The sequence below is a fragment of the Paralichthys olivaceus genome, chromosome 7, assembly GCF_024713975.1.
Source record: "Paralichthys olivaceus isolate ysfri-2021 chromosome 7, ASM2471397v2, whole genome shotgun sequence".
NCBI classification, from domain to species: domain Eukaryota; kingdom Metazoa; phylum Chordata; class Actinopteri; order Pleuronectiformes; family Paralichthyidae; genus Paralichthys; species Paralichthys olivaceus.
Window position 1 is genome coordinate 5,756,353 of NC_091099.1, and position 15,431 is coordinate 5,771,783.

General features: G+C 42.6%; 1 protein-coding gene across 2 annotated transcripts in view; it reads left to right on the forward strand.

The window, feature by feature from the left end:
- LOC109642332 (neural-cadherin-like) overlaps positions 1–15,431 on the forward strand; it is an 84,820-nt gene that overhangs the window by 12,853 nt on the left and 56,536 nt on the right. The window contains exons 1-2 of one of the 2 annotated variants that reach the window (XM_069528262.1): positions 4,383–4,494; positions 14,541–14,738. In XM_069528262.1, the coding sequence (XP_069384363.1) occupies positions 14,612–14,738 (127 nt within the window). In that variant the 5' untranslated portion in view covers positions 4,383–4,494; positions 14,541–14,611. Of the gene's footprint in view, positions 1–4,382; positions 4,495–14,540; positions 14,739–15,431 lie in introns of those variants that run through there. The other variant, XM_069528261.1, reaches the window with a different exon arrangement.

A 15,431-nucleotide genomic window follows, 5' to 3' on the forward strand; every position in this document is an offset into this window, starting at 1 on the left:
CCTCATCCTCTCTTCCTCTTCACCCATTACCAGTAAGCCAGTCACATGCTGAGTTAAAGTTTAATGCATGTGAGTAGTGTGGTGTGTAGCATGTTTTGTGTGCATTTGTGTGTTTGTGGGAGCAATCACGACAAATGCTGAACCGTGTCCGTGTGAGTTTTGTCAGTGTGCATCCATGCAAGCGAGCAGCATTTGCTTTGAAGGAACATTTTTACAGCTCAAGTCCGCGCTCACACTGCTGCTCCATACTAATCTGCTGGACTTCCATAGGAATATATTCAGCTCATTATTGTACCTCTGCACAATAACAGACAGTGATAGGAAGCTCCCAGAATGCCTCTGTGTCTGGTGTGCTGAACAAACACAGACCCAGGTTCTGGTTTCAGTGATAGATTATTGCTGTCTCACCCATACACTGTGGCTTGTTTTCCCATTAAACCTGCGCGGCTCCCTCTGTTGCTTCTGTCTGGCCCTGGTCTTGCGGCGAGTGCGTGCTTGTGTGTGCCGGCTTCTCTGTGCATGGGTGGTGTGTGTGTGTGTGTGTGTGTTTGTTTGCCTGTCCACACGTTTCTATGGAAAGATATCGAAAGGGCTCTGAGGACAACCCCCATCAATCACCGGCTCAGAAGGAAATGGAGAGAGGGATGGAGAATGGAAAGAGAGATGGAGGTCACCACAGGAAGCAGCATCTGGAGAAAAGGAGAGGGGGAGAAGTGGATGAATGGATGGAGCGGTCCGTGCTGGCTCTGATTGAGCTGGGTAGCGTAGTTTATATCCTTTAGAGATAAGACCGGGGAGCAGTGCTCAGCAGCTTCCTCCCACTGTAGCTTGAACTGAGCGTGATAATAAGAAAGCGTGAATGGGGCAAATTGAATTAATGCCGCAGCACACCATAAAAGCCCTAACTATAATGCATTTTAAAATCCTATAATGAGCAGAGAGCTAAAATAATTTCACACTCCAGTGAAGAAGATGGTCCTCTAACAGATTTTGGGCCTGGCAGACAGTGCCAGGGCTTTTGTCATATAATGTGACTCTGGGTGCTATGTCAAAATGATACTTACTCTTACTTCCTAGGGTTCAGCAGCGTGAGGCAAACTTAGCGAACAAGCCATTCAAATACCTGCAACACGTACAGGTCTTAATCTGAGTGGGGAGCGGCCGCTTGCCTGCTGATGTCTCGCTTGGGTCAGTTTTACTGACTCAGAGTAGAGCAGAGTTGCAAAGAGGGCACATCTGCCATGGAAGTGCTCCCTCATTACTCTCCATTAACAGCCCATTGATGGGGACAGCGGCAGGAGTTGGACCCTATCCTGCTTGTGACCACACGTACACACACGTTCATACGCGTGCACACACACACAGCAAAAACACAGATGTATTGCTTTTGTATGTACACACACACAAACGCACAAAGTATTTTTCACTGTTTCTCCCTCTGACATGTTCTCAGCTCTCCCATCATCATCATTAGAGTCATGCCATCATAAAGATGAAATTACCTCTCCATCAAATGAGGGAGGGAAAGATAGCTCTCTGACATACCACAACAAACACTAGCAGCTGGTGCACCCTTCGCTGAACCCAACATTACTTCCATCTTCAGGACTTTACTGCAAATATATATATATATATATATACAGTATCTGGAGCTCCATTGGGTTTCCTGGAACTTCTCACTCTTTCCACTTAACCCCTGCAGGCAACTGTAAGCTGAGATGTACACGGGAGCATCTCACAAATCTAAGTTTTACTGGCACAAGCACAACTACTGTTACACATCAGTACACAAACTACACACTTAAAAACAAAAGCACACCGCACTGTAGACTCCGAATCCATGCATGCACATCCATACAATATCACACACGTAAGAAGCCCACTAACACACGGATGCACAAACAAGACAAAATTCAATAAAGCTTCAATACTCCAACACTGCAGAACCAATAAATGCACACACATCGTGTGCATGAGTCAGAAAAACACTACATTCTTTTGCTCCAAGCAGAAAATGAAAGCCCAGAGCGAGGTGGAGAACAGGGCAGGGAGAGGCCAAACATAGTTTACTATAAATATCTACTCCTTAGATCCTCTTACTACTGAAATATTCCATCTGTCAGTATCATTTAGATTAACACTCTTTCCACCTTTTCAAAAGACCAGTCTCTGCTGTGAACTGTGTGACAGGGTGTGCACATGTGCCACCGCACATCCATGTCATTTATAGTGTAGTGGGTTGGTGGGAGTGAGGATGGGTGAGTGTACCCATAGACTCCACTAGCACATGCTTGAGTGCATATTATTTCTACACAAAGTGTCTGTTTGGATAGCAGCAGCATTGTTTCAGCACAAGGTTTGAGAACAAAAAGCATACTTCACAGTCAGATCTAATTATGTGTGATATCACTGATAGTTGAGAAGATGCAATACTTGACTACTAATGTAGGGCTTATGCAAATGTGACCAAATACCTGTCTGTACAGTTATTTCTCCCCGTTTCCATTTGTGAAGATGCAAGGAATCCCACACACTATCACTCACCTGGACTCACTGTAAGTTCCTTCTCAAATGTTTCACCTAGAAAATCCTTTACCTGCCCATCAAAAGCTCCAAGGAGGAATCTATAGGTCTTTATAGAGCTGAGAAGAGAGCTGCTGTTGCCAGATGTTCAATTTACCTTATTTGTTTTCCATCCAATCAATTTCCAGGCCTCTCGCTCTTGTTCTTACACAACAAATTGTTTGTGTACAGCCTCAGTTAGGGAGCTTTTACCTCCCAATCATCTGTAATCTTACAGAAGACCTGTAGATAATTGACTTTCAATCATGGCTTCAAAACTTTTGGGCCATTTTCTTTGAAGAAATGCAATCAGCAACAGCTTCATTCAAGACAAAACTGAAATCCTAATTACCTTGCATTCACCAGTCCTGTTACTGCCCACGTCAACCTGTAGTGCAAATACTGATGTGGTGGGAGCACTGGGTCCTGTTGTCTTCGACTGTGTATTTAGCATTTGCTATAATGGTGAGTGGACTAATTGACTGTTTATGTGTTGGCGGTACTTCTCTGCTGTGTGGGTCTTGATGGAAAAGTCTTGTTTGAAACAGTAAATCAACGCTGCAATATCTGTGGAAATAAGGATTTCTTGCTGCCTGAGTAGAAGAAAATAACAATAATGGGTAGTCTAGGCTAGCTTGGCTTATATTTTCTTTCACAGCTATTGCACATATTCATAACATAATTTATGTATTATTTTTTATGATAGAAAACACATGCAAATACAGAAAAATCATATGCAAATAGCAAAAACGACAACTGGAATATTTCCTGGGACCCAAGAAGTGATGAACCTGGCTGTAGTTCAATGTGAGGATATTGAAGTCTGCTACTCGTCAGTGGTGATGGAAACGTCTCAAGGTTTTTTAGTTTTACTCACAGTATAACATGGGGCATTTTAATATTTTTCAAAGTATTACATCATAGCTACACTGCAGAGGTGTGCAACAGTTCTCTGTTCTGCTCCTTTACCAAAGGGACACACTTGTATTGTTTGTGCTGATGAGTCGAGTGGGATAATTTCATTCAGCATTAATTTGGGAGTGCTGGATGCCTGAAATAACTCTCTTGCACTTCACTGCTCTGTAACATGGTGCAAAGAAACAAAGTACATTTATGTAAGTACTTAACTCAACTACAAGGTACTTGCATTTTACTTTGAATTTACTTACATTTTACATTAGTATTTGCTTTTAGCCTCTTCCACTACAAGCACAAGAAATAGAGCCTTAATCTGCACATCTTACATGTTATCAGAGTACCTACAATTGAGAGTAGTTAAATGTAATTAGATGGTCTTTGAATTGGTTTTCATTAGCAATGAACACAGATTTCTATAATGTGTTTGTATTAGTTGTGTAACCTGGATTTTATCAGCAGTCGGGTTTGGAAAGATCTTTGTGAGCGTCCATTGCTGGTCGGACAAAGCTTTGTCATTCCATCTATATTCATCCACATTTTTTGAATAGAGTTTAAAAAAAGAAAACTCAATATATGCTCCGTTGGTCTGAGGACTAATGACATTTCTCCATTAACGCTAATGACCTTTTTTCTTTGTTAACGGAATACATACAATCCTGGCAACATATTCAGGACCGGCTGGTCAATAGGGGGCGATATGATGGTGATAAATTGTGTTAATTATCATTATAATCATCATTATTATTTTAAAAATGTATAAAATTATACAACTTCTCAAGACAGTCCGTCCTGCTTGCTGTCTCTGGATATTATCGTCCAATCAGCTGCAGCATCACGCCCTGTTCGGGGCTGAAAACCGCCCACACTCCCTCTCATAGACTTTCATTGTCAAACTGCACTTTAATCAATCTCTATGACTCCCGGGAGGTCACGCACTAACCTGCTGTCGTCATACGTAAGATGTTGACCTTGAATCTTGGTCCAATCACACCGAGCGTTACCGTGAACCTTCCGGTAAGTGACTTTGTTGAAGATGTCTTTGTTGTTGTCTGGTCACAGCTGCTCAGTGATCAGATCAGAAGCTGCAGTTGGTTTCTGTTCTCACTTTATCTAATAAACACTCATCACTAGTTGTCAGCACCTCATCAGTACATGAAGTCACTTAGTGTTTGATTGATTCCAGAGTTTATGAGGCTGCATTTAAACATCATGAAAAATGATTGGTCAACATTTTGTGCTCAGTACAACACAAGACGTGACGTGACAGCAGGACTCAGAGTTAAAATGACCGGAGCGACATGGATTCAGGTATTTACCCATTACACAGGTAACCTCAGCCTTCCTGACAAATTTGTCAGGATCCGACAAACACACATTTGCTTTTAAATGTGTGAATAATCATTTCTCTTCACTGCAACACACTGTGGCCACGGCAAATGGAGGATGATGCAACCGAAGTAAAAACACAAGACAAAAGTCAAGGAAGGGAAGGGACCTAGAATCGATTCAAGTCAGTGAGATGAGAGTAACCGTGATGTGTGTGAAGTGAAGAGTGCTTAAAGAGTGTGGATTTGATCAACGGCCTTTGTTTGGTTGCCAACATGAAGGTTTGAAGTGTGATTCCCATGGAGGCAGGTCAGCGCTTAAGTGTTTGTCACTGCCATTGTAGACTTACAGCCGTTTTTTATAGGCCTCATATTGATTATTTAGAGCTAAAGTCAAGGATAAATAAAAATTTTATTTTCTATGAAGGACAGACGACAGGAGGGGAAGGGAGTTTTAGTGTTTGAGGTAGTTGTAAGTCGTTGGCCTGTAAATCATCAGGCTGTCAATGTTAGACACGAGGAAAAAATGTTCAACCAAAACAAATGAGGCTGACTTCTCTTATTCCCTCTCCCCAGGTGGTTATGTCTGTTTGTTGGTTGGTTGATTTCCACAAAACTTAGTGGAAGGGTGTGTTGTGTGTCGGGGAAGAACCCATTAGATTTCATTCTTTTGGACAAATCGAGTAGTTTTGACATTTTCCTCGATTTCTTATAATTTATGGGAAAAAAACAGGCGTGTCTGAGAGACTGATATTTTAAGTTTGTGCAATTTGGTGCAGATCCAAATAAAAATGAAGATCTTGTAAATTTAAATGTGGTTTCATGTGGGCACTGATGCGTGCCACTCTAGATATGTTTTCTATTTTTTAAGGGAAGATGGTGACAAACATCAATTCATTTTTATTTTTACAACTTGCAACATCCAATGTAACATTCGAACACTTTCATTATAAAAATTCACAGAGCTTTGTTGATTTTGAGAGATGAAAACAACAACCGACGTCCACAACTCCAAAAACAGACAGACCCGAAAATGACATAAAACCTGAGTAAAGCAGCTTCAAGATAAAAACCCTCATAGTTCTCCAACACGTTGTGGTGGCTGTTAGTTCAGGATTCCTTCAGTGCTCATCGTTATGGAGGTTTCTTTGTTCATATGATAAATTATATTGAAAAATTACTGGAAAGGTTACAGACAAAATGCAGAAAAACCAAAACAATCCCTAACAAGTCAAGCACAGGGGCTTTTTAACCTTAATAAATGTTTTTCAGTATCTTTGTTGTATTACCACGAACCCCTGTGAGCATAGTTTTCATTTGTCTGAGGTTACTGGGCAGTTGCTCAAATAGGCCTATACATTGTAGATGTGTATCACTACAACACATAACCTTCAAGTTGATTAAAAACATTTCACTGACCCTCACTGTCGTTTTAACTCGACATGAGAGATCTGGTGATCCTTTTTCATCACTTTTCCATCGTCAATGTAAACAGCAATAACTGCTCAGAGCTCTGTGATTATATGGATTTGTTCCAAGCAGGATTCACTCAGGTATCCCACCAGTGTTCCAGTTTAATGGGTAATCATGGTAACTGGTGATTTTTGTTAACGTGGTATCGATCAGAACAAATCCCAGATTCTGGTGGCAAGAACGAAAAGAATATATATAAATAAAACAAATATTTCTGGTGATGAGCACCTTAATGATCCCGTTTCCATGACAATGATTTATATGCTAAGGTGGATTAAGAGGACGTCATGTCACAATTCAAATCCTGTTCAAACAAATGTGAAAGAGGTTGTCACCAAATTATCAAATGCATTTTCAGAATAGCAAAAACATGGCAATATTTCAGCAAGCACAATCCATTTAACATGAAATACACAAACCCTGAATAACCGCTAATGGATTAGCCACGGTTTGGCTGGGGCCTTATATTGTCTCTTTCAAAAGCAAAGCCCATGCAGGGCAATATAAGACTCAACAGGTGGTTGACCAACACAGATCTATCTGGCACAAGAGGAAAAACAAATACAGGCATGACTGTTCTATAATTAAAACGTTAATCAACTGCAAGTGCTCCAAACCTGCTTCACCCAGTGCACACGCGTGTCATGCTGGCCAAACACTCAACACAGTTAAAATAAATAATCTGATGATTACAGAAAATCAAGTTATTTTCTAACTACTGACATGAAAAGAAATTATAGAACAACCAGTGTCCGTGATGAGCTTTTGGGCGATTCTCAGATGATGATCCACGGCTCAGCAAAAAGAACATCCACCACCTCCTCCTTTAAAATCATGTCTTTAACAAGAAATTAGTTGGGGTTACATCATGGAAGCCACCGCTGTATTCATCTAAAAGCATATTCACTTACACACACTGTGTTGATGTAGGCGAGCTATGCTTCCACATGACCAGTGGCATACACGTGTAATTTGTAGCCAAAAACAAAAGCAATTTCCTTGGAGGTGCGCACGGCAGAGGGTTGTTTTTCAGGCTTGCTTAAGTAAACAGCATCTGTGTGTGAAGTTGTCACTCTCACCTGTTAAGGTGGATAATCAGTCAATAACAGGTGTTAAATAGCTGGCAGAGTAGATTTATGGGTAATTTGAGATGTCAATTGAGCAGATTGTGCAACAAGGAAGATACTTCACTGAGCCACGAGTCCCCTAAAGACTTGATAAATGTTTTAATGTTATACTGTTGTCTGTAAAGCTGCTTTCAGATATGCACTGAAGTCCGGATATTGTCCTGACACTTCCCACAGGGGCTGCATGTGAGAATGCAAATGACAGTCACCTGCTGGGCGACATTGACCGTAACTTTTCACATGTGTTGGAAAATTCACAGCGCATTCGCATCCCTCCGCTAAGTTCTTACGTTTCTTCTCTGCACACTTAATGGCCGACTCAAAAAACACGACTACCGCTGGTGACATACACTTCTTTGTGGCTGCAGTTACACGCTTGGCGCTTCAGTCTCACACACAGCGAGAGCCTCAGTTCACAGTACAAGTTAGAGTGAGTCACATTTAGAGTGAGTCACATTTCCACAGGTGCAGTTTCTATTGTTGAAAGAGCGACTGGAGGCAGGCAAACTGTCACTATAACATAACAAGTCTATAGTAATTCATATAATTATTGTTTGTTCATGTCTATAGACACAGAGGGAACATGGAGCTCAGAGAATGACAGGTGAGGACAGAGAAGAGAGAGGAAAGAGAGAAAGAGAGAAAAGTCTAAATAAAGAAAGATTGGCCCAATATTCCAAGATTCATATGACAAGTTTCTAATATATAAAACTTTAAAAAACATGAATTAAAATATAATTAATCAGTCCATCCGTCAGATAGTAATAACCTCAGCCCACACGGTCCCATTGCCCCCATGTCAAACCACTTGATTCACAGGGATTTTACAGCCAGTAATGGTTTTTCATTGGCAGCAGACTGAGAAATTAAATTTCTGACCCTGTTATTGAGCTAAATCCTGAAACTGTTCAACACCAGGGAAGGAAAAAGGTATTTTCTTCACTACATGACGTGACACCTTTCTGACCTCAGCTGAACAAATTTGTATCTTCGTCATTATGGCTAGCAGGGTTTTGTTGAGTCATATTTTTAAATGACTAACGTTCTCCATCATGGACGAGTTTTTTAAATTTTTTATTCTGCTCTCTTCTGTCAGTTCACATTCACTAGATTTCTCGTCAGCATGTTGCTTCAGCATGTAACGGCGACGTCAGACGCAAACAAGCGGACGCTTGTCCTCGTGTGTGACTTTTTTTTTCTAAACGCTGGATTAGTCAATCTCTGTCAGACAAAAATCACAATAGACTCTTTTTTACAGAGGACACATTTTGACTCATCACAGCGGGAAAACACAAGTGCAAGCAAACAAATTAGTGATGGCAGCTTTCGATGTAGGTGAGCCAGTTTCAGGGTTCTGGCTTTGTGCTCGCTTACTCACCCACATTGTGCACTTAATGGAACAGAGCCACCAATAATGTTATTATTTACTCTGCTTTTTCTGCTTGGGCAAGTCAGCAGGGGGATTTGGATTGTGTGGGTACCATACTTATATCACTCACCGAGAGAGATGATCCACAACAGCTTGCAAAATAATTGAGTAGCTCCCTTTGCAGCTGTAATAGACATTTTGCATTATTGCAAGGAGTAATTGGGATATTGGATCCATCCGCTGATCCACAGCCCCGAGGGAGATCACATCTCTCTTCAAAGCCTTCCAAGATCTCCTGCAGGTTGTCTCTCCCTCGGGCAGACGTGTGAATTGGCTTTGTAATGTCTGTATAACAACGGACACCCCCTGAAAACAGAAATGTACAGTTGCTTTACCTGTTCCAAACAACTTTGATTGCTGGTCGCTGGTTGGAAAGTATCGCATGGAAACAGCTAACGTCATGGTTTGGGGTTGGATATATCGGGGATGACACAGTTGTGGCTCAAACTACAATCTTTCTTTTTCGTCTCATCACAAATTGCGTTATCTTGTGAATCTCGACAGTTGTAATCACCTGTACATTTGTCACATCAAACATAAAATGTGAAGAGTATTGGGGCTGACCTAAGTGAGGCAACATTCATCCTTGTGCATCTTGTTCTCTTGCTCATTTCAAATTATGTTGTTCTGTTATTCTCAACAGTTTGAATTGACCCTACATTAATTGTAGTGTTTTTTTTTATAGGTTATATGCTTGTGAAACAAATCCGGCAGTCGTCTCTCATACTAACAAGCCCTTAGACCTTTTATCAGAAGTCCATTATTCATCCATTATCGAAACCGCTTATCCTGTAAGTGTCATGGGGGAGGGTGGGACCAATTCCAGCGAACATTGTGCGAGAGGCAGGATACATCCTTGACAGGTTGCCAGCGTACTGCAGTGCTAACATATAGAGACAAATGACCATTCACACCTAAGGTCAGTTTAGTGTCACCAATTAGCTGCATGTCTTTGGTCAGAGCCAAAACGACTGCTGTTCAAAAGGTCTCGCTCAATCCAGAGATAGAGGATGGAACTCAGAGCTAAATACACTACCCAGAGCTAAGTCAGAACTCCCCTGCCACTAAATGCAAAAAGTAGTGTTTTTCTTACTTAACGAGCCAGTGGCGTCATTATTGGCCGTGCTTGTTTTAAATGGAATTCAAGATATTTCAACAAAACTGTAATGTATTTACTTTCCCCTGAGGGCTTCACAGTACCAGTGTATCTCCGTTCAGCACTCGCCTCCGTCTAAATCCTTCTCCTATGTGAGTGAATAGGCCACATTCTTCTCTGCTCAAAGCAATAAAACAAAAGGGATTGAATGAGTTTTGTCTTTCCTTTGGCAGAACTACAAGAAGAAGAAAAAAAGAGTCAACCAGAAAGGTTATAGCTGATGGAGGTTTTTTATGGGAAGGAGAAATCCATCCATCCATCTTGAGTTGATTTTTGCATTCAACAAAAACGTACTTAATTCTATAAATAAAAGTAGAATAAAGGTGTCAGATGCACCACGAGGATAATTGCTGCTGTTGTGTGGACCTTTTTGTTTACTGCGTTCCCTGTAGCTATAGGCTTGTATAGGCTAGCTGTGTACATTTATCTGTACATGCATTTTATCTACGTGCACTGTACCTGTATTTTTCTTTCCATTTGTATCTGGCTGCTCTGCTATCACTAGTTCTGTGAGTGGGGTTTGGATTAAAGTGTATGGCACTCCCGTACAAGAAATTAACTACACACAGAATATTTATGTACACAATTTGTTTTTGTGGCGGAGAGCTGGAAAAAAAAAGTTTTTCTCATGTATCTTGCAGGCAATTCTGAAAATAGTTGTTCCATTTTAAGATTTTAAAGTTAAAACAGGATATAGTTAAAATGGGCCACTTTATCGAACACTGTTACGTGCGTTTTCTGCAGACGTGTAGACTTGGAGTAAAAAATTGACTTTTTTCTCTTTTGTAATTGTTCTGGGATGGAAATGCCCTGCATGTGTGTTTACATGGTTACTGTGTCAGCCATTCTGAGCTGCTGCAGGGTCGAGGGTGTCGAGGGTGTCGGCGCCGGGATTAAATGAGTTAATAGATTTCTTTCCCCCTGTGCTTTTAGCGCGTTGATCTCCTGCTGACAGCTCCGTGCTCGGCTTTAAGCACAGACATGGAGGGGTGGGCGGCCCAGAATAGAGCCTCCTTAACACTGCAAACATTTGGTTAATGTACCTTATTGCTCCCCCATTGAGCTGACTTTCACTTTCCGTTCACTCAGTGGATAAAAAACACCCCTGAAATTCCATGTCTCGCACGGGCCATTGACATTTATGCTTGTAGATGCAATTTGTTTAATTACACACAGAAATATTTGTTTCTTAATTTCCTTCCTCACTGGATGTAGGAGGAACAAGGGATCAATAAGAGAAGCCCTGTGTTATTAATTACAACATATGTTCTATCTTAATTTTTTCCTCTCATGGCCTGTACTGTATGCTCTTTTTGCGAACGTGGATGCTCCCTGCATCTGTTGCGGTGCAACGCTGTTTGTTGTGCTTCCCCGGTGCTCTTGTGTCTCTAATGTTTTTTTACATTTGCTGCTAAGCATCACACAATACTTCTCCTTCCTCCGTGCTGCCTGCCTCTTCCTTCTCTCCGTCTCTCTCGCTCCCTCTGTAGATATTTGTGTTTCTGTATCTGTGCCTCTCTCCTTCACTTGGTTTCCTCTCATCTCCTTCCCACACACACTCAGTGTCCTTGTACTGTGGGCAGCGTATATGTGCACAGAAGCACTTGAGACAACTTTTTTTCTTTTCATACGGCCAAGCCACTTAGCAGCTTTATATAGAAACTACCCAAGGAGAGGATTAACAGCAGGAAACGTCAACAGAATGCCTTGCAGTGATATAGAACACACGCTCACACATGCAAACGCACCACGCTGCTTGTACTCACTAAGCCTCGACCATGCAACCGTACTCTGCGCCCCTGTCACCCACCTTTGTATGATACATTAATACAGTTAGTCCCCCCCTGCAGATGCTCTTATCTGGGATTGTAGTGCACAGTATGGACCAGCTTTTCATCACAATGAGCGCAGAAAGCATATCTGACTTTGAAAAATCCAGTGGAGCCTGCGAGCCTCTGACTTTATTTGATCACATCTTTTTGTTTCAGTCATGTGAGGCGGTTTGTGTCGGTTTGCGGCTCGTGGGGCATCGCTCACCGCCACTCTCCACCTAACTCACCAGATCAGAGAGAAGTCGCACACGTTTGCAGCCTCAGCACATGCAGCGTGCAATCTCGCTCGCCCTTGCACATCAGCGGCCTCTCACCTCGCATACACACACACACACACATATGCACACTCACACTCAAAAAGTACATTCTTCATTATCATTCCAGAGCTGATCGGCTCTAATTATCTGCCTTGGCTCTGATTAGTCTCTCTGTAACAAGCTAATTAGATGGAGCCTTGTAAAATCATCACCACCATTACCACAGAGACACGGCTGGGAAAGACACCAACAAGCAGGAGGCAAGGAATGCATCTCCCTCTGCTCCCCCCGCAAAGATTTGACAGTCAAGTAAATGTTAAGTGCTGCAGCTCTGATTTCCTTTTGATTAAGTGTCTTTTAAACCCTTCCACTTTGCAATACAATCTTTATCCTTTCTCATTATTCATCACCAAAGGATTGTTCCGTCTTAAGGGGCAGGATGATCTGGCTTAAATCGCATAAACTGCTGCTGTCGACACATTAGTAGATAGCATCTGAACATTGATTGGTTTCTGTGCCCCCACGATGCTGTGGCCATTTATCCAAAACGAACCGTCGTCAGATCCGAGTCAGAACTTCTCTCTCTGCAGAGCAACTTTAAAGCCTGAGCAATGAGCTAGATTAATTCTCTCCTCTCTTCCTTCCTCCCTCTGTTATTATCCCTCTAACAATCCTTTTAAGAGCTGTCACACACTTTATAGCTATTGTGTTTCGGTTGTGAACACTCTGGAGCTAGCCTGGTGTGCGACACATTGTATTTCCCATCAAAATGCATCTTAACTGTAAGCCAGTTTAAAAAGAAAGAGGACTGGTGATCTCACCATCTGTTTTCTGCTTTCCAACTCATTTGAGCAAACATGTAGGTGCAGTGGAAGATTTATTATGGCAATTCATACTGTTTGAGGACTTAATACCATTTTCTGTGTGCAGGCACCGATCATTACCAACATAAAGTTTTATATTATCATATTATAATTGACTTTGGAGAGACATTAGGTTACAGAATATTAGGGAAACCAGCAAGGTAGAACTGTTTTGTGCAGCCACAGCACATCTGTTGCGTCAGCCCTCAGGTAGTGAAAGGATGCATCGCAAACTCCCGCTGCTTTTGTCTTGGATTAAAAAGTCCATGAATAGCTTACGGTCACACACAGGAGACCTTTTACATAATGGGATTTGAAATCCATAGTTACTTTTAGCCCTGAGGTAACTCACCTCTCTGCTTAAGAGTGCGTTGGTGGTTGTTTATGTCTGAGTGTGTGAGAGTTAGACAGGAAGACAGAAAGAGACATGGTAATGTCAGCTCTGTCAAGAGTGCAAACATGTGTCTGGGTGTGACATGACGACTTGTCAGTATGTCAAACCTTGTGTGTGTGTGTGTGTGTGTGTGTGTATGTGTGTGTGTGTGTGTGTGTGTGTGTGTGTGTGTGTGTGTGTGTGTGTGTCCTGGCAGGGGGTTCTCCCTCTCTGGGGTGAGGCAGATGGCCTCTGTGGATCACAGCCTACTGAACTGGTTGGCAGCTCTTCTGACATTCCTTCATGCCACGCTGACACAAGATCACAGTCAATATTTTGCGGAAATAGTTTCTTAGCTCACAATTCGGTGACTTGCTCCACTTTGCAGGAATAGATTTTACACAAAAAGTGCCCTAGATCAGGCCTGTGACAGTGTCAGACGTTCTTTATGCAGAGTTTCCAGGTGGTGTCGTGGTATTTAATGTGGATAAGGATCCGTTGCGCTTGTCATATAGGCTGCAATGTACATCCCTTCTCCCAGAGCTCCTGTGCAGTCTTGCTTTCTGCCCAAGCTCAGGGTGAGTGAGTTGGTAATTGGATTTCTGGAATCTTCTTATTTTCTTCAATGAGCCAGTGTGCAGGTGACAAAATGCATGCAGCCACGAGGCATCATCCCAAGGCCCCTGCGGGTAGATCAAGGTAGCTTACACACAGACTTGGTGGATGAGACTGCAGCTGAGGCTTTCTCCCATGGGAACCTGGGTGTCTGGTCGCCTGAATGGGAGCCCTGATGGAGAATGGCTGGTTGATGTCACAGTCACTAACCTCCACCATGGGCCCAAACAGCTTTCCTGACATCCACTCACAGCATTCTCCCAAACCTGGGGGCTGTGGTGAAGCAAAAGGAAGTGGAAAGATAGTGGGTACATTGCCATTACAGATGTGATAATTGGCTTTGGCCAAAACTTTTAGCTGAACTGACTTCACTGGTGTCAGTTCCACTTAGCAGATATATGAATGAGGTTTATTCTGATCCTACAGAATTATGCTTTGCCATCAACTACAGTTGATTTATATCTCACATACCTGTTCCCTCAGTTGACTCGCTGCATTACGCTGCTTTGGATCCCTCTGGCTGCTTGTCTCGCCTCTCCACACACAGTTACATGACAGCTGTCACTTTCAGTAACCGCAGCTCCGTCACTATCTCTGCACTATCCCCCAGGCCCAGATTGGTACCTGAACAAGGTGAAGCTGAAGATCATTGATGTAAATGACAACGTTCCTGAGTGGAATATGAAGCCGTACCCTTACTTGGCTGTAGTTTCCCCCAAGGCTCCTGCGGGAACGTTCGTCTACCAGCTCCAGGCCCAGGATGGGGATGAGGGCAAAAGTGGAGAGGTGGAATACTTCCTGTCGGATGGTAAGCACGCACACACACAAGACGCATAAGTAGAAAGTGGGATTAAAATAGGTTGTGTTGTTGTTAAAATAGGTTGACAGTCCATACAGCCTCGGAAATAAATCCAACTTGTCAGACACCAGCAGAGTCGCTCATACAGACAGCCACAGGCATTCACACATTCATTCATGCATCCATACACTTTTTAGGTGTCCATTAGTTTCACTGCTTCTCTTTCACCCTGTCTCTCTCTGCCTCTGTGTCTCAGTTGCTTTCCTCTCTTGTACACACACACACACATGCATACGCAATCACACACACAGCCAGAGGCCGTCACACATTTGTTTATGCACTTATCATGCACTCTTGTCTATCTGTCTCCTTCTCTCTGTTTCATACACACACACACAGAATCAGGCAAACACACGCTCACGCACGAAACGCACGCACAGTGGGCTTTTGGAAGTCAGCCAGGGTAGTATACCCCCTGGTGGTCGAGGGGATAGAGGTTTGTTGGCATGTCAAAGATGGGGGGATGCGCTAATCTTGCCAATGGGGCTTTACAAAACCCTGCCGACTTCCTTCTGACTCGCATTAGTCCATCACACAGCATCCTGATGTAAGTTAAACCACGAGGTACCCGTGGTCTGCACGACCATGCTAAGAACCGATGTAAGCATGAGGTTTGCTGCTAAAAGCTTGTACAAACTAAGT